Source organism: Ahaetulla prasina, chromosome 1 (assembly GCF_028640845.1).
Source record: "Ahaetulla prasina isolate Xishuangbanna chromosome 1, ASM2864084v1, whole genome shotgun sequence".
Classification (NCBI taxonomy): Eukaryota; Metazoa; Chordata; class Lepidosauria; order Squamata; family Colubridae; genus Ahaetulla; species Ahaetulla prasina.
Genome location: NC_080539.1, coordinates 281,504,602 through 281,523,634, shown reverse-complemented (window position 1 = coordinate 281,523,634; position 19,033 = coordinate 281,504,602). Strand labels below are relative to the sequence as shown.

Genomic DNA, 19,033 nt, shown 5'->3' with positions numbered 1-19,033 from the left:
CTCTGATTGTAAACAAGCACTATTATTCCTTTAATCCATTTTATTAAATATACTACATCTTTGTCCATCCTCTTCAGCAAAGAAATATGTAATCCCAGTATTGGTGGAGAAATTATCATGTGTCCATTATGTGATAAAAAATGTGATTACTGGAGGCTGAATTCTACTTGTGAGTCTTCACAGGTTTGTAACAATTACAGCATTTGTATTTTCAAAAATACATACTGTTTCATGTATTATTCAATGGATAATGCCTGTTTTTCAATTCTAGTATTCCCATTTGTTTGACAATGTGGCAACCCTCTTTTTTGCAATATTTATGGGCATCTGGGGTAAGTATGCTTGTTTCATATTATTAATGTTTATTATTAATGTTATTAATGTTTTCTGAATTAATTTTAAGGAGTTGGGAATTATTTATTCAGAGATGATTTCATGTTTTGATTTGTACACTTCTCACATTTAAATGGGTGTTACAAAAATTCCACAAAATAAAGAAGAGATAAATAAATATTCTGTGCTCAATCAGACTCCATTCTATTTATAGAAAAGTTGTTCAGAATACAAAGCTTTGTTGAATTACGATGACAAATTGTAAACATTACTGATCTGAAAGAAAACTGGATAGTTGAATTAAACCTGTTTTCAGTTGATTGATAGGGATAAAGTTTCAGGTATGATATTCTTCCCTACATGCTGAACATCATCTATAATATTGCAATATTTCCCTTAATTCAGTGACTTAGAAAAATAAGATTTTAGTTGTGTTTAACTGGTTAATTCTGACTATCTGAGGTCCTGCTGATATAATGATATCCACATTTATAATAAAAAATAATCATTTTTATAGCATAATTAGCACACCTTTTGTAAATAAATATTTGCATAAGTAACTATTACTTCTAGCTTGCATCCCAGGCAGTGGTGAAATCCAATTTTTTTTACCACCAGTTCTGTGGGAGTGGCTTGGTGGGCGTGGCTTGGTGGGTATAGCTGGGGAAGGATACTGCAAAATTTCCATTCCCACCCCACTGCAGGGGATGGATACTGCAAATTCCCCAATCCCTCCCCACTCCTGGGGGAAGGATATTGCAAAATCTCCATTCCCACCCCACTCTGGGGCCAGCCAGAGATGGTATTTGCCGGTTCTCCGAACTACTCAAAATTTCCACTACTGGTTCTCCAGAACCTGTCAGAACCTGCTGGATTTCACCCCTGATCCCAGGGTTGTGGGTGTTCTGTAATTGGAGTGCATTAAGAAGAGCTGGACAAACATTTGACTGGAATGCTTTAGGATCTCCTGCTTGAGCAGATGGTTGGATTAGAAGACCTCCAAGGCCCCTTCCAACCGTGTTATTCTGTTACTAAAACAGTAGAAACTATTTAAGATGATGGTCTTATGCTGTCTCAAAATAATTTTAGGCTAATTCTATGTTGCTTAACCTTCTCTGATTGTAGTTACACTTTTCTTGGAATTTTGGAAGCGACGACAAGCTCGACTTGAATATGAATGGGATTTAGTTGATTTTGAGGAAGAACAGCAGCTACTCCAACTTAGACCAGAGTATGAAGCAAAATGTACACAAAAGAGGAAAAATCCAGTAACTCAGGTGATTTATTTAGAAGATAAAAATCATATGCGAATTGTGGAATTAATAAGATTTAGGTAGCTTTTTTTTTTTTGGAGAACCCTTATGTGAGCTTGCTCTTAAGACCTGCTATGCTAGTTCAATTTAAGATGCTAGCTAAGAATACACATTTAATCCATAATATGATAGATCTGTATTGCTTTAACATGTTTTATAATTATACAGTTGTTAAAATGCAAGATCATTTTAAACATCAGCACATAGGTTATTATCGGAGACTCTGATAATAGGGGCACCAGGATTAAGCAGGCTTTCACTATAGGTGATCATATAACATTTTATTAGGAATATGCATTAACATGTTTACCTAATTTACTGTGAACTTGAAATTGGTTCAGCTATTTAGAGAGAAATATGCTGATTTACTATTTTGGTGCTACTTTGCTGCTATAACGTAAAGCCTTAATTAGGGGAAATATAGTATTAGGGAGAAAGTTTCTATGTTTGCCCTGACTTGCTAGCTTTCTAAATCTAAATAAATTCTGCTATAGGGGTATCATTGGCACGAACTAAGTTGAGATATTTGGAGCACTGCTTTTTCCACTTTAGGGAGATGGGTACTATTGATGCAATCCAAGAATGTGGGCATATTTTTTGCCAGCTCATTTTCAATCTCTGTTGATCATGGTTAAGTGGATGCAGGGGGTTCAATTCTGGCTGAAATAAATGCATTATTACATTAACTATCTAGTTCTGTTTCTCAGTTCTTCTGTTTCTCTGAAGATGCCCAATAAGAAAATGCTCATCATTTCATTTGAGGCTTGTTCCACTGTTAGGAAGTTCTCTTTATATCTGTTCTGTACCTACTTTCTTATAATGTTAACCCACTGTTCTGATTCTGTTCTCATGGGCAATAAAGAACCCCTCTTGCTTTTCTGAGAGACAATGTTTTTTAAACTGTTTTTCATTTTCATCTTGTTTTCTAAGATGATTGCCATCTTGGAAGCCCTGTCTTGAACTCTATTCAGCTCATCAATGTCGTTGCTGAAGTCCGATGTCCGGGAATTGCTCCAATATTGCAGTCAGGGCACAGAAGAATGGAACAATAACTTCCCTTTTTAAGATAATGCTCACCACAAAACAGCATTTACTATTTTTAGTAGTTGCATGACATTGCTTGCTCATGTTTAACTTGTGTGAACAAGAATATAGATCCTTGTCACAAATATTCCTGCCAAGTTAGGTTTTTCCCCGCCCACATTCTGTTCTTTTGCCTTTCATTTTTTCTACTCACTCAAGAAATTAAACAATCCTGGTAAATTTGAGGTTTTGTGGCTGCATCCTGATCCATTATTTATAAAATAACTTCTCACCCCTATGGATAGTATGTGTCTTCCTCAATCTCACGTCATCTAATAGAGGCCTGGACAGTTTTAAAGTCCTGCACAGTATTTTAACTGTTCTAACACTGTGCTTTTCTGAATAGAGAGCATTTACGCTCCTAGGATCTGTCATAGTCCCAACAGCTGCTTCTACTACTGGGATCGCTTTGGTCTTTAGTTTCCATGTCTTCTCTAATTCTTCCTTCAGGCTTGGTACTTCTCCAGCTTCTCATACTCTTTTCTTCCTGAGATAGCTGTCACTTGGCACTGCTAAAACTATCCCACCTCTTTCTTCTGGTCCTTGTCCATATCATAATGTTTGCTTGATTGGCCAGTCTCTAAGGCAGTCCCACAGAATCCTCTCTCTCCCTCCCTCCCTCCCTCCCTCCCTCCCTCCCTCCCTCCCTCCCTCTCTCTGTGCATCCTGTTTTTGCCCTCCCCAGCTCCCAGGAGCACTCTGCAGGCCTCCCAGACCCTCTGCGTGTCCTGTTTTTGCTAAAAACGGGCCCATTTTTGGCCTCCCAAACCCCTCATGTGTCCAGCCCCCAGGAGTACTCTGCAGGCTTCCCAAACCTTTCATGTGTCCCATTTTTGCCAAAAATGGGTCTCTTTGGCAAAATTGGGATGTGCCAGAGGTAGTTTGGGAGGGCAAAAATGCCCATATTAAGCCTATAAGATGCAGCAAAATTTTCACCCACTTTTAGGGCATGGTGAAGTGCATCTTATACTCCTCTGCTAATTAAAAAGTGTTTATAATTTGCCAATGATGAAGACCTATTTGGGAAATGAAATATATATACCTCTGTTGATTTGTGTATGTGTACACATTGGATCTATGTGAGCAAACATGACAAGGGCATACAGAACTGGCTTTTTCACCCACCCTTTGGAATTACTCTCTTCCAGAAATAAAACTTGTGAAGGATTGTATATGCAGGCAAGAGGTTTGTGCATTTCTTTGCAAACCAAGCTACAATTACTTGAACCGGTCCAAAATCCCGTTAAAATCAATGGATGTTCCGCTGAACCCTTTTCATTCTTTAATTATTCCTTTTCAACTGATGTTTTAGGAGTTAGAACTGTTTAAGAGGAAGAGCGTTCATGACTATGGAAAACTGAGCTTGTTGTACTTTGGAATATTGTTTTGGGTAAGAGAAGGCTGCACCAATTGCTGCAGCTTAAGAGTGGCAAAACTAATAAAACAAGCCATTTCTTCAAGTGGGGCAAAAGGAAAGCATTAAAATATGGAGTGGTGAATGGGAGCAGCTGCTGAACAATTTGCTGAACAATTAATATTGACAACCGAAAAGAAATCTGCTCTCAACTTTCAAATAGCAACATTTTGTTCATAAAGCCATCGTAAGGCCTAAAATATATAAATAAATAATAGGATGACCTGGTAAATGGGTGACCTCCCATTCAGTTTGCCACTCCAGCTTTTCTCCCAGAAGAGGAAATGTGCCATATTATGCATTTGTGAGGGAGGGGGATGTGGGATTTGCTTTCTCGTAACGTTTGAGGTTGCTTTCTGCAGTAGTCTACATACAACTATGACTGCGGGTGGTGAAAAGTGCTGTGCTTGCTTGACTATTTCAGGAGCTGGAGCCTTATTTACCTCTAACTAGCCAGGCTATACGGTTCTGCATCTCAGGAACTACAGTGTTGTTCTGGGTGAGCTCTTTTTGATTCATCACACTAACATGCCACTGATCACTTTTTAAGCTTTGGTTTGTTAGCATGCAAGAATGGCCCTCTTTGCTTTGGATCTCTTTCACTCACGCTTGTTGCTTCAAGGATTTCTGACTAACGCTTTCCAGTTTTATTTTTGTGCTGCCATGCAAAGTACACAATGAATATATAATATACGGCCTAAGTACCTCCTCCCCACCCCTTTTTAAATAACAGTTTCCTATTGTATAATTATTGATGACACTTCTTTCAGGATTTACCTGAGGTGTGTTCAAATAGCAATATGCAAAACCTACATAATGTTTTTCCAACTCTTGTTGATGGATTACGTGATAGAATTGCACTGGTATGCTTTCCATGAACATGCATGGCACATTTAAAATGAATATAAATAAATAAATGTTACAGCTCCATTGGGACTGTAGCTCCTATGAAGGGCTGCATGCTTAATTCTTCTCTGAATAGAAAGGAGAAAGAATTATTTTTTTAACTTAAAAAAATAAAAAGGGAAAAACAAGCGATCAACTTCCATTATGGAAGCAGACATATGCACTGGAGAAGTATTCAGATAAAGTTTTCTTCCACTTCTGTTCTGCAATCTTGATAGAACTTTCTAAGCATTTATTCACAATGTGCAGTTTGCATGAGGCACTAATTTCTCTGGTTTCAAATCCTAAGTAGTCTTAATTTATGTGGTTATCTCAGATCTCTTTAATCATAGCGAGCATGATAGCTGTGATAGTTTACCGCCTTGCAGTCTATGCTGCTTTTGCCAGCATCATGGAGAACACAGAAACCCTGCAACCCATTCGGGGTTTGTTGACACCACAACTGGCAACGTCAGTCACTGCATCATTCCTCAATTTTGTCATCATTATGATACTGAATTTCCTATATGAGAGGATAGCCATCTGGATCACAGATATGGGTAGGTATGTCGCATGATGGCTAACCTTACACCAGTACGTTTTCTGCTCCCTCTGCTGCGTAGGCTGAAATCATCAGCACATGAAAGCATAACATGCATAACTTTTTCTGCCAGCCTAAAATTCTTTGGGGTTCTTGCTTTATGTCAGGTATCCCCAGCCTTGGGTCCTATTAGCTTTGCTTTCAGGGAATGATGGAATTTATAATCTGACTTATCTGGAGAATGGCAGTTTGAGGAAGGATATTTTATCCCTTATGGCTTTGCTCTTAGATTATCTGACTTGCTTTCCAGCTAATTCTTAGCTGGTACCTTCCTAAGAGCTGTGGGGTCAACGGTGTTAATCATAATTTTATCTGACTGCAAGTGGAGCTCTCAGGAAGTTACTTGAGCAAAATTGCTTCTGTTTTCTCATGATTACAATATCTGCCACTTGACAAAAGGCAAGGAAGTTCTTAATGAGATGTGTCTCAAATATTATTTTGCTTGAATAAATGAGAGCTTTATTTATATTGTGTATAAAAGAAACATGATAACATATATTTACTTCCAGAAATTAATTCTAGCATGTATTTACTTCCAGAAATTAACTAGCATTAATTAATGCTAGTTAAATCACTTAGGAATGATAGCAACTTTGTTTCCTTGTTCTGTACATACACTGTGGGCAAAAGATAATTTATTTTATTCATTAAGAAAATTTATACAGCCACCCGACTCATACATGGTGACTCTAATTCATAGCTCTACCAATGCTCTCTTAGAGAAGTAAACTTCGTAATATTGAACCCTATTGTCATATTCATGAGGCTTCATAACCTTTGATACCAGTGGTGGGTTGCTCCTGGTTATGTCCGGTTCAATAGAACCGGTAGTCAATGTGGCAGGAAGCTATGCGCACCCGCCCGGACATCATAATTGATGATTTGCGCATGCGCATGCTCCCATTACAAACTGGTAATAAAGGTAAGTAGAACCCACCCCTGTTTGATACCCTACATTATATAAAGAGAATTAAATCCTTGTTTATTTTATCTTGCAGAAATACCAAGAACCCACTACGAGTATGAAAACAGACTTACTATGAAGATGTTCCTCTTTCAGTTTGTCAACTACTACTCTTCATGCTTCTATGTAGCTTTTTTCAAAGGAAAATTTGTAGGATACCCTGGTTCTTATACATATATGTTCAATCGCTGGAGAAATGAAGAGGTATATAATAACTTTTGAAATGAATTTTGGGGAAAAAATTGCCCATCATGCTAAATGCCTTGCTTTGAAGTATAGAAAGACTTTCTCAACCTTTCCAGGTTGGTGACCTGGAGAATGGGGGAAAGAGCAGATGGTTTTGTGGGAGGGGCATGTTGTGACCCAGGCCCAAGTAGGTAGTAGGAAATTCAGTCAGTGTAAAAACAAACAAACTTTATTCGAACAGCTGAGAATTACTTCATTCTCAGCATAGTTCAGCTAAATTAAAGCAAATTCTTCCCAACACAATTCCTCAGTCCTATCACCAACCCTAGTCCAATTAGGCAAACTGCCGAAGGCCTTTCTTGGCAAAAGTTCAGAAGACACCGATATAAAACAAATGCAACAAGATGAAGCTAACAACATTGTTTTCCAGCAAAGAGCCCAAACACCGTTACTGGTCTTTTAAGCCTTATGGGAGGGGCCAGTCATCTCTTGGCCCTACTCCCGAGTTGTCCTCTTTGCTTGAGCTGCTCTTGCCTTCTGGCAGCTCTTCTCATGCGTGCATTAGGAACAGGCTCCTCCTATTCCTCTGCCTCACTACTGTCAGTCTCTGGAGGCTCTGGAATCCGCACCTCACTCCCCGATGGCCCTGGCCCCACCTCTGCCTCCAACGCAGAGCCCTGATCCGGGCCTTCCCCAGCCTCCAGGATTGGCCCACGCTCTTCCTCAGCCTCATCTCTGTCCGACTCTGTTGCCAGCTCTGCAGGCTGATGGCAGACCACAACAGGGCAGGCATGTATGTGAGCACCCATTGGTCATGCAAGTTGGGCCAAGAGCACCTTCAACACTTGCACGTGTGGGGCCAAGAGTGCCTGCGATGGTCACGTGATTAAGGCCATGAGCGCCCACAACACTCACGTGAGAGGTGTCTAGATCCCGTGATGCTCACATGAGCACCTGTGACACTTGAATTTCTCTAAATTCAACATGATCCAGGAATTTTTAAAGGCAACATCTGGAAGATTGACAGGATGTTTTGGGAATAAGCTTATTTCCTGAATTAGAAATCTGCATTAATCAGGACAAGAGTAGAATCTCAAAGATTTGCATGGGGAAGAAAATTAAAAGATAAAATAGGAAAAGTACAGTGAAGGCAGAAATAGAAAATTATCTATACAGACAACCAAATAGGCAAGGAAACATAACATGTATTTGTGGGTGTGTTATTGCTGTAGCATGCATATCCTTTGACCTGGCTCTATCGTATTTATATGTCCTCATTTTTTTTTTGAAAGAAGAACTGCCAAAATATTTAATTTTTGATGACTGCAGACAGTTAACTAGTGGTATGGTTAAGGCACATTATGAATGCAGTAGCATTCATAATGTGCTTTAACATGAGTTAAGGCACAATAACATGACATGAGTTGTGAAATCTCTCCACTGATAAGTCTTATTGATTGATTGATTAATTAATTAATTTAAGTTCTATAGCCGCCCATCTCGGAAAATGACTCTGGGCAGCTCACAATCCAGAAAATATACTACAATTAAAATCTTGTAAACATTTTAAAAGAATAAAAACAGTAAAAATCATTGAAACACTAAAAAACATTAAAACATCTAATTTCAGTAAATTCAAAGCAAGACATTTGGCCTGTTAACAATATAGGCAGGAGGCAGGGCCCTTGGTAAATGTAGCATCCCAGGCTTGGGAGCATAGCTAGGTCTTTAAAGCTTTATGGAAGGCTAACAGCTAATATTTGATAGCTAAACCATGGGGGAATATTTTTCTTCATGTCATTGAAAGAAGAACGAAAACTTCCCACACTCTATTGGTTTTTGAAATAACTTCTGTCTTAGGTATGTCGCCATCACTATTGAGGCATACCAAACTGCATTTTGTTTTATTTCTTTACCAGTGTGATCCTGCAGGATGCTTGATAGAACTGACAACCCAGCTCACCATTGTCATGGCTGGCAAACAGATCTGGGGTAATATTCAAGAAGCTATAGTCCCGTAAGTAATATCTTAATACTGAGTTATTTGTATGTTTAAAAGACTGTCAGTTCCTTAATTGAATATTTGGTGAATTCTGCCCATGTCCTTTAGTCATTTAATGAATCAATATCAATGTAATCTTTACAGGTATTTTGATGCTAGTATATTTTCAGGATTTTCCCCACCCCACCCAGATATTAAGAATAAGTGCTTGAGGACTTCCGGTTTGGCACCGTAGGTGATGGCGGTGATCTTTACGATCACCAACCTCTGGATTATGTGGAATCGCTAGGACAGCTTAAATCTGCTGTCCAGCGGTTCGGAAAACCCCCTCTTCGGGAGAAGGAGAGGTGAGCTGAGGGCAGAGGTTGAATTTCCTAAAGCCCCTGAGAAAAAGGGGTTTGAAGGGTTAAGTTCCTCCAGTAACCAAGTGCTCCAGATCCGAGGATTCTTCTGCTTTGGCGGAACCAATCACCACGACCAAACGCCGAGATTTATTTTGGACAATAAAGGATTATACCGGACAGAACGAAAGTGGGAGAACTTTATGCAAGTAGCCAAGCCGATTCCCCGATACTTTGTAACAAGCTTGAAAACAGTAAAAAAATGGAGGCGAATTGTTAACAAGTTAACGAGTGGAAAGCGAAAGTGATACTTTCAGCGTTCCGTCTGCAGTTGGTAATTTGCATGTTACTTGCTGCTTTTACTCTTTAACTCTTTGCTGCCTGCTGATAGAATCTAGGGGAGATTTTTAAATACTGCTTTAAAAGACTGTGTTTTTTAGAGGTTAAGAAGATTTAAAGTGAATATTAAGTTGGAAATAAATAAATATATAATTTTATAGAAGATGGCAGCCAAACAATTAAAGTCTACTGTAACAAAGAGCTCTGGAACTTTATCAGCTGGTGCCTCTCCAGCTCATACAGCAGAGACTAGAACATTGAATTTAGAGGCGTTACAAGAGAACTTAAAAGGCTTTATAGAAGAAAAATTTAAAGTAATAACTGATGAGATGTCTGAAATGAAAGAGCAGATATCAGAAATTCAAGTGGGAAATAAAGAAGTTAAAGAAGGATTTGTAATGGCAGTACAAAGTTTGGCAACGAATGTGATTTTATTGGAGGAGGAGGTTGAAGAAAATTAAGCAACATAATTTAAAATTAGAAAATAAAATGGATGAATTTCAAAGTAAAATGGAAAAACAGAGGATGAAATAGTTTTGATACAATATAGAAATATGGAATTTGCTCTTAGAATTCGAGGTTTGAAAGAAAATAAGGAAGAGAATTTAAGGAAATTTTTCTGAAGTATTTGCTGAGATATTAGCAGCTCGTCCAGCAGATGTGGCTTATCAAATTGATAAAATATATCGTGTGAATTCTTGGATAGCAAGGCAAAAAAGTTGCCAAGGGATGTTGTTATTTATTTTACAAACAGAACAGTGAGAAATCAGATTTTGCAAGCTTCATATAAGGGGGAAGATTCAGATTGCTGGTCAAGATATTTTGATATTAAAGGAAATTCCACCAAAAATGTTAAGGGCTAGGAAGGAATTTGCCTTCCTGGTGAATGAACTTAAAAAACATCAGATTGAATATAGATGGGATATTCCAACTGGTATAATAGTATATTATGCAGGAAAGTATATCGTTTCAATACGGTTGGAAAAGCAAGAGAATTTTATGTTGAGGTATTAAAAGTTGGAAGTCTTCCCCCATTGGAAGCTAGAGGAAGAGAGGCTGAAGTGAAGGAAAGAGAAGTGAAGCAGGTACAAGAACAGATTGTGATGGAAGAAGATTTATTACAAGTGTTGGAAATACCTATGACGGGTTTAGATTCAAAAGAACAAAGGTTGACAAGAGCTGCTGCTAAATGCAAGGAACAAGAGATGAAGGCACAACAACAACTGGCAACTACTACAACGGAAACAGTGGGAGGAGCAAGGCCTTTTCTTCATGTCATTGAAAGAAGAACGAAAACTTCCCACACTCTATTGGTTTTTGAAATAACTTCTGTCTTAGGTATGTCGCCATCACTATTGAGGCATACCAAACTGCATTTTGTTTTATTTCTTTACCAGTGTGATCCTGCAGGATGCTTGATAGAACTGACAACCCAGCTCACCATTGTCATGGCTGGCAAACAGATCTGGGGTAATATTCAAGAAGCTATAGTCCCGTAAGTAATATCTTAATACTGAGTTATTTGTATGTTTAAAAGACTGTCAGTTCCTTAATTGAATATTTGGTGAATTCTGCCCATGTTCTTTAGTCATTTAATGAATCAATATCAATGTAATCTTTACAGGTATTTTGATGCTAGTATATTTTCAGGATTTCAGATAACAAACCTGCTAGTGTGCAGTACCCTCTTTCCCCACCCCACCCAGATATTAAGAATAAGTGCTTGAGGACTTCCGGTTTGGCACCGTAGGTGATGGCGGTGATCTTTACGATCACCAACCTCTGGATTATGTGGAATCGCCAGGACAGCTTAAATCTGCTGTCCAGCGGTTCGGAAAACCCCCTCTTCGGGAGAAGGAGAAGGGGTGAGCTGAGGGCAGAGGTTGAATTTCCCTAAAGCCCCTGAAAAAAAGGGGTTTGAAGGGTTAAGTTCCCTCCAGTAACCCGAAGTGCTCCAGATCCGAGGATTCTTCTGCTTTGGCGGAACCAATCACCACGACCAAACGCCGAGATTTATTTTGGACAATAAAGGATTATACCGGACAGAACGAAAGTGGGAGAACTTTAAGCAAGTAGCCAAGCCGATTCCCCGATACTTTGTAACAAGCTTGAAAACAGTAAAAAAATGGAGGCGAATTGTTAACAAGTTAACGAGTGGAAAGCGAAAGTGATACTTTCAGCGTTCCGTCTGCAGTTGGTAATTTGCATGTTACTTGCTGCTTTTACTCTTTAACTCTTTGCTGCCTGCTGATAGAATCTAGGGGAGATTTTTAAATACTGCTTTAAAAGACTGTGTTTTTTAGAGGTTAAGAAGATTTAAAGTGAATATTAAGTTGGAAATAAATAAATATATAATTTTATAGAAGATGGCAGCCAAACAATTAAAGTCTACTGTAACAAAGAGCTCTGGAACTTTATCAGCTGGTGCCTCTCCAGCTCATACAGCAGAGACTAGAACATTGAATTTAGAGGCGTTACAAGAGAACTTAAAAGGCTTTATAGAAGAAAAATTTAAAGTAATAACTGATGAGATGTCTGAAATGAAAGAGCAGATATCAGAAATTCAAGTGGGAAATAAAGAAGTTAAAGAAGGATTTGTAATGGCAGTACAAAGTTTGGCAACGAATGTGATTTTATTGGAGGAGGAGGTTGAAGAAATTAAGCAACATAATTTAAAATTAGAAAATAAAATGGATGAATTTCAAAGTAAAATGGAAAAACAGAGGATGAAATAGTTTTGATACAATATAGAAATATGGAATTTGCTCTTAGAATTCGAGGTTTGAAAGAAAATAAGGAAGAGAATTTAAGGAAATTTTTCTGAAGTATTTGCTGAGATATTAGCAGCTCGTCCAGCAGATGTGGCTTATCAAATTGATAAAATATATCGTGTGAATTCTTGGATAGCAAGGCAAAAAAGTTGCCAAGGGATGTTGTTATTTATTTTACAAACAGAACAGTGAGAAATCAGATTTTGCAAGCTTCATATAAGGGGGAGAAGATTCAGATTGCTGGTCAAGATATTTTGATATTAAAGGAAATTCCACCAAAAATGTTAAGGGCTAGGAAGGAATTTGCCTTCCTGGTGAATGAACTTAAAAAACATCAGATTGAATATAGATGGGATATTCCAACTGGTATAATAGTATATTATGCAGGGAAAGTATATCGTTTCAATACGGTTGGAAAAGCAAGAGAATTTTATGTTGAAGTATTAAAGTTGGAAGTCTTCCCCCATTGGAAGCTAGAGGAAGGGAGGCTGAAGTGAAGGAAAGAGAAGTGAAGCAGGTACAAGAACAGATTGTGATGGAAGAAGATTTATTACAAGTGTTGGAAATACCTACGACGGGTTTAGATTCAAAAGAACAAAGGTTGACAAGAGCTGCTGCTAAACGCAAGGAACAAGAGATGAAGGCACAACAACAACTGGCAACTACTACAACGGAAACAGTGGGAGGAGCAAGGCCTAAAGTAAAATGTGATCTGCGGCTGGTGTTCCAAAAGTTTCCTATCTTGGAATGTTAATGGCCTGAACTCACCGTAGAAGAGAAGGAAAGTATTTCATTATTTGAAACAATTTAAAAATGACATTACCTGTTTACAAGAAACACATATTAGATCTTGCTAAATGTTGGAGATGCGATTGTGAAGATGCTACTTATTACCATATATGGTGGACTTGTAAAAAAGTTAAAGCATTTTGGATTAAAGTATGGTGGATCATGCAGAATATTTTGAAAAAGAAGATTAAGTTTACTCCACAGTTCTTTCTACTAGGAATAATTATGGACTACACAGCTATAGAGACTAAATTGATTTTGAACTTAATAACAGTTGCAAGACTTTTGATTGCTCAGTATTGGAAGAAAGAAGAATTACCTACAATCGAAGAATGGACACTCAAAGTATCAAATCTGGCAGAGATGACAAAAATCTCCGCTTACTTGAAAGACTATACACTAGAAAAATATATTCTAGAATGGAAAATGTGGATTGATTATATTTAAAATAAGTATCAGATAAAAAAAATATTGAATAGCATATGAGTAAATTTAGGAAATATTTTGTATTAGATATATTTTTGAAGGAGAGGGGAATTGAGAGTGTGACTAAGTGTGGTGTGACTAGAGATTATAATTTAGGAATTATTTTGGATTATGATTATTGGTTTTGATACCCTGCATTTTGTTCTGGGAAGTCGGGATGGGGGGTGGGGGGTAAGGGGGAGGGGAACTGGGGGGGGGTTTGGTAGAGATGGAGTGATGGTTAATGTACAGGGATTATTGAAGAAATATAATTAATGTAGGATCGGGTCTGCATAGTTACCATTTTAGAACGGTGAGGAGGGAGAAAAGAGAGAGTAGGAGGTAGGAAAGAGGAGAAGAGGAAGGAAGAGGGATAGTAGAGGGAGAAGGAAGGTGTAGGGTGGAGGGAGGAGCGGATGTAGATAAGAGAAGGAGAGGAAGGTTTGGAAAGTAAAAGAAGGTAGAAGAGGGAAGAGTGTTAAAAAGAGGGGTGGTGACTGGGCAAGCCCGACTAATTGTATACAACTGTACATTGGATGAATTATTTGATATGATTGTAAAAATAAAACTTTTTATGAAAAAAAAAAAAAAAAGAATAAGTGCTTGAGGACAGGGAAAGGATCAACTGCTGTTCAGTTCTACTTAGATGTAATCAAGGGATTTAGACTGTAACTCTGTCTAACCCACATGAGAAATTGATAGTAATTTTTATAGCAGATATATTGGAAAATACTTTACAGGAAGGGTGCCAAGAATCGGACACAATTTTATGTGGGGGAAAAAAAAAACCAACCCTGAAAATATATATGGTGTCAATTCATAGAATTATATGATTTTGCTTTTAAAAAAGCCAAAACTACTGCAACAGTGATTTCTGCTTTTCCACTATTTAGCTGGATCTATAATTGGTGGGGTCGTCGGAAGGCGAGGAGCAACCCAGAGAATTTGTACAGTCGATGGGAGCAGGATCATGATTTGCAGAGCTTTGGAGCATTGGGTCTCTTCTATGAATACCTAGAAATGGGTAAGCAGAAAATGAAAGTAGCATTGTGTAGTGTGACTTGTGGTCCATGGCCCACTACTGGGCCACGAGCTAATCACCACTGGGCCGTGTGAGTGGACAGCTGGTGTGTACATGGCCCCACTCGTGCAAGCATCATTGCAGTCATTCATAGACCCTCTTGTGTGAGCCGCGTTGTGGGCACTTGCAGTTCCACTCACGCAAGCGTTGCTGCAAGCGATGTTCATGCATGCACATGCACTTGCCCCTCCCACAAAATCATCCCCTCCTTCCCCTGCTCCAGGCCACCAACCCAAAAAGTTTGTAGTGGATAAGGATGACATGTGAGCTCACTTCTCTTGGCTGAAATGCTATATGCATTAAAGAGCATTTCACATACACCTTTGGCAGCTTTGATTTATTCTTTGAGTAAAGAGGGGATAAATCTATTCTCTATAAGATATTTATTTATGCAATTATTTATTTAAATTTAGGTGCTGCCCAATTCAAAATATCTGCAGTGTGGCCCTGTATGTACATGTCAACTTTGTTTAGCAACTGTCTCCTTCAACTTATCATTTATAGTTAGGAAAGTGATGAAAAACTAAATTATGAGCAATCTTCACATTTACGACCTTCACAGATCTGCAAAGCAAAGGAAAGCTCAAGTGAGATCATAAGCATAGTCATGGTTTAACTTAGTGACCACTTTGCTTAATAACCAAGTTGTCAGTCCTAACTTTGGCCTCTAAATTAGGACTAGCTCCTTTGTACATGAAATGCTTGTGAGATTCCATGGACCTCTTGGGGTTCTAGTAATGTTGCCTGCTTTTTTCTTCAGAAAATATTCAGAATTCCTGTATTGTTATAGTACTGGGATAGCAGTTCATACAGAATCCTCATTCTAGGTTGTGGGACAATTATACTTAACAATTTTGATTCTCAAGCCCAGAGAAAAAAATGCCACACTCATCTTCATGTTTTAAAGAGTTAAAGATTCTAAAGGAAATTAATACAAAGAGTACTAGCTTTCAAAAAAAGTAAATATTTTAGGGGGAAATGGTGAAAAAACATATACATTAAGAAACACCATTGAAGAAACACTACTTTGCTGTATGCCACCCAGAGTCACTTGTAAGATGGGCAGCTATATAAGTTTGACATAAGATAGATAGAACAAAAGACAGATAACAGATCCAAGACTCATAAAGCCAAGTAGAAGGACATCTACTCATCCACAAGGGAACAAAAGACTGTGAAGTTCTAGGAACAAAGCTGAGGAACTTAGGGCAGGCGTTGGCAACCCACAACTCCGGAGCCACATGTGGCTTTTTTAACCCTCTGCTGTGGAGAGAAGCAGCCAACACCACTACTGTTGCTGCCTCCGTGGCCTGCCCATTGCTCTCACAGCACCTTGTGCAGCACAGTGAAATTTAATGTGCTTCACAATGGGGGAGATGGGGTCCCCTCCTCCTCCTGGAGCCCAGTACGACACAATACAACCCTGCCACACTTGCCCCTGGCAGTAGCAGTGGCGTTGGCCGTGGCATGGGGTGGGCCAGTGTCTTGGGGTGAAGAGCAGGTCAGCATCCAGCACCAACAAAGACCAGAAGTAGCCACCCGCCATTTCCTGCTGCAGTCAGGCAGCGAGAGAGACACACACAGAGAAAGACAGTTTCGGCTTGATTCAGTTCCGTCTGTTCCCCTCTCTTTGCCTTTGCCCAGTTTTGCAAGGATTCAGTGGATGCTGCCTTGGTGGTGGTGGTGGTGGGGCGGATGTCGTCCCATACTTTGCCTGCCAAGCGTCTTCAAGGGCACCGGGAACTATATTTTCCAGTCACTTTGGACCGAGTTGCAGGAGGGGCATGCATTCCTGTATGAATGTGCTGCTGCTTGAGATGACGGCTTCTCTGAAGTGTGTGTGGCAATCTAAGGCAGAAACTTTGTGGTGGTGTGATGTAACAGCCTGACAGTCACTCCTTTTGCAATGCAAGGTTTATTTTTGTAATTTTCCAGAGACAGAGAGAACATGGCCAAGGTTCCTGTAGGCTTATTCCCTGGGTGTGTGTGGGTTGGGAAGTGAGAGTGGGGAGTGGGGGAGAGGGAGGGAGAAAGAGAGAGAGTGAGAGAGAGAGCCAAGGCAGAGAGAGAATAAAAGAAAGAGGGGGGAGAGAGAAGAAGAGAGAGGTGAACAATACCCGAGGCCGGGTGTGGAAAGAGCTGGCTGGGAGGGTAGTGGTGAGGCGCGGCTGGGCCGGCTGTGGCAAAATAATTTAACAACTAGTTCTCTGCCCTAATGACTGGCTGGGTAGGCATGGCTGGGGAGGGGTCATGTGGACTGAGTGGGAGTGAGTGACGTCGAGTTGGCCATGCCCACCCAGTCACACCAGTTGTTAAACTATTGGCTCCCGGTGTTTTCTTTTCTGGGGGAAATGGGTCCAAATGGCTCTTTGAGTGTTTAAGGTTGCAGACCCCTGACTTAGGGGATGGAATGGGGTTCATCCAATCTATTGAGAGACCCTGGAAAGGGAATTAATATTCCAAATGAATGTCTAGTTAACTGGGTGTTGTTCATGGAAGAGATTTGATTTCTGGGAGCATGGTCTTTATAACATGGGTGGGTGAACTGCTGGTACATTAACACAGATTAATAAAATAATAACATCTAATAAAAACCGGTGCACTGCAAGAGTGAGTGGGAGAATAACTAAACTAGGTCTTATTTAAATTGGTCAATGAACAATCAGGACACTGACTCATACATTTCGCAGCTCTTTCATTAAAGCTGCCACTGTGAAAATAAATCGGTTGAGTTTGAATTCTAATTACAGGGAGGCAAATACAATTTTATAGGTATAAATGAAATCTGCTGAGATGATTCTTCATGCAGTTCAAAGATGCAGTTTGTTCAAAAGGAAGAGGAGTGTTAAAAAGGAAAGAGAATTTGCATTGTATTTTTGCCTGAACAGGTATTTTAAAAACGTTGATATGTCTATTGTATTGTGCCTTATTTGTAAGCTGTTTAGATGTTGAAAGCAGAAAGCAAAGCATCTGAAATGTTTTCAAGCTAGTCCATTAGAAGGTGCAATATTTTTTTTAATATAAAAAGAACCTTTCATGATAAAAGAAAAATGTCCTTGATAATGGAATGTTATTTCTAAAATGCCAGGATTGGCCACACAGAGGCACTCAGAGTTAAGAAGTCTATATAATATATGTTTTTAGTGAGAATGCACAAAGGGCAACTACAATAACATAAACTCAAGGCATCTTCAACATATCTAATTGTTTGCGCAGCAGGTTGAATGGCTTCTTGTTCTTGACATTTTTCTTGTCTTGCCTTTTGGTGTTTGGAATACAGTTTGATCACCTCGTCTTTATAGGAGCCCCATAAATATTGGAATGCTAATGGATTAAATAAATAAATAAAAAATCAATGTGTAGTATATAAGTTTTATATTTCAATCAGTATACATTTTATTCATAAATAACTGTGCTAACTTAACTTTATCTATTTTAATAAGAACACATATTTTCTGGAGCTTTGAGAAGTGATTCAACTTTAAATACTTTGATGAGGTCAGAATAGTGAGTTCTGTGCAAAATAAAACATTTTGCACATCTCAAATAATTGCTTTCCATGTAGGAATATTTCTTGCACTTAAATTTATTGATTATTCATGAATGTTTCTAATAGCATTAAATATATGAACCTCAAATATAACTTTTCATAGGTTTCATTCAATTGTTTATCTGCTATTTTCTATCCATACAGTTATTCAGTTTGGATTTATTACTCTGTTTGTGGCCTCTTTTCCTTTGGCACCCCTACTTGCTCTGATGAACAACATCTTGGAGATTAGAGTTGATTCTTGGAAACTTACAACTCAGTTTCGAAGGCCTGTGGCAGCCAAAGCTCACAGCATAGGAATTTGGCAAGAAATCTTAAATGGGATGGCTATCTTGTCTGTTGTCACAAACGTAAGTAAACAAAGGCAAATAGTTGCCAAAACTATTAATAAGAGCACTTTGAACAACTAGATCTTAAAAATTGTGTGCCTCCTTATTAATTTTTTATTTTTATAATTCCTCGTTTTAGTTCTAAAAAGTGATTCACCCTGAAATAAACAATCTGTAGTTCTTCTGTTGCTACTGGTTCTGTTGCTACTGGTACCTCCCTGAGAAAAGACAAAATAGGCGTTGATGTGTGATATCTGGAAGGTCACAGGCTGCAATTCTTAGACTAATAAGCATATTGCAACAAAATCAGGTTTCCTTCCAGAAACAAATGTAAATCACGAAGTTTCCATCTAGATAAATTTAACTTTAAATTAAATTTAAAGGGGCTGGGAAGTGGCTCAGGCTGCTAATGCAGCCTGTTATTAACACACAGCTGCCTGCAATTAAACTACTGCAGGCTCGAGTCCCACCAGGCCCAAGGTTGACTCAGCCTTCCATCCTTTATAAGGTAGGTAAAATGAGGACCCAGATTGTTGGGGGGGCAATAAGTTGACTTTGTATATAAATATACAAATAGAATGAGACTA

At 38.8% G+C, this 19,033-nt stretch overlaps 1 protein-coding gene across 1 annotated transcript in view; it reads left to right on the top strand.

The window, feature by feature from the left end:
- ANO5 (anoctamin 5) overlaps nt 1–19,033 on the top strand; it is a 73,899-nt gene that overhangs the window by 49,034 nt on the left and 5,832 nt on the right. Inside the window, exons 11-19 of the mRNA XM_058161209.1 lie at nt 78–183; nt 272–332; nt 1,459–1,610; nt 4,568–4,642; nt 5,366–5,588; nt 6,628–6,797; nt 8,699–8,796; nt 14,380–14,510; nt 18,262–18,467. Coding sequence (XP_058017192.1) covers nt 78–183; nt 272–332; nt 1,459–1,610; nt 4,568–4,642; nt 5,366–5,588; nt 6,628–6,797; nt 8,699–8,796; nt 14,380–14,510; nt 18,262–18,467 — 1,222 coding nt within the window. The remainder of the gene's footprint in view (nt 1–77; nt 184–271; nt 333–1,458; nt 1,611–4,567; nt 4,643–5,365; nt 5,589–6,627; nt 6,798–8,698; nt 8,797–14,379; nt 14,511–18,261; nt 18,468–19,033) is intronic.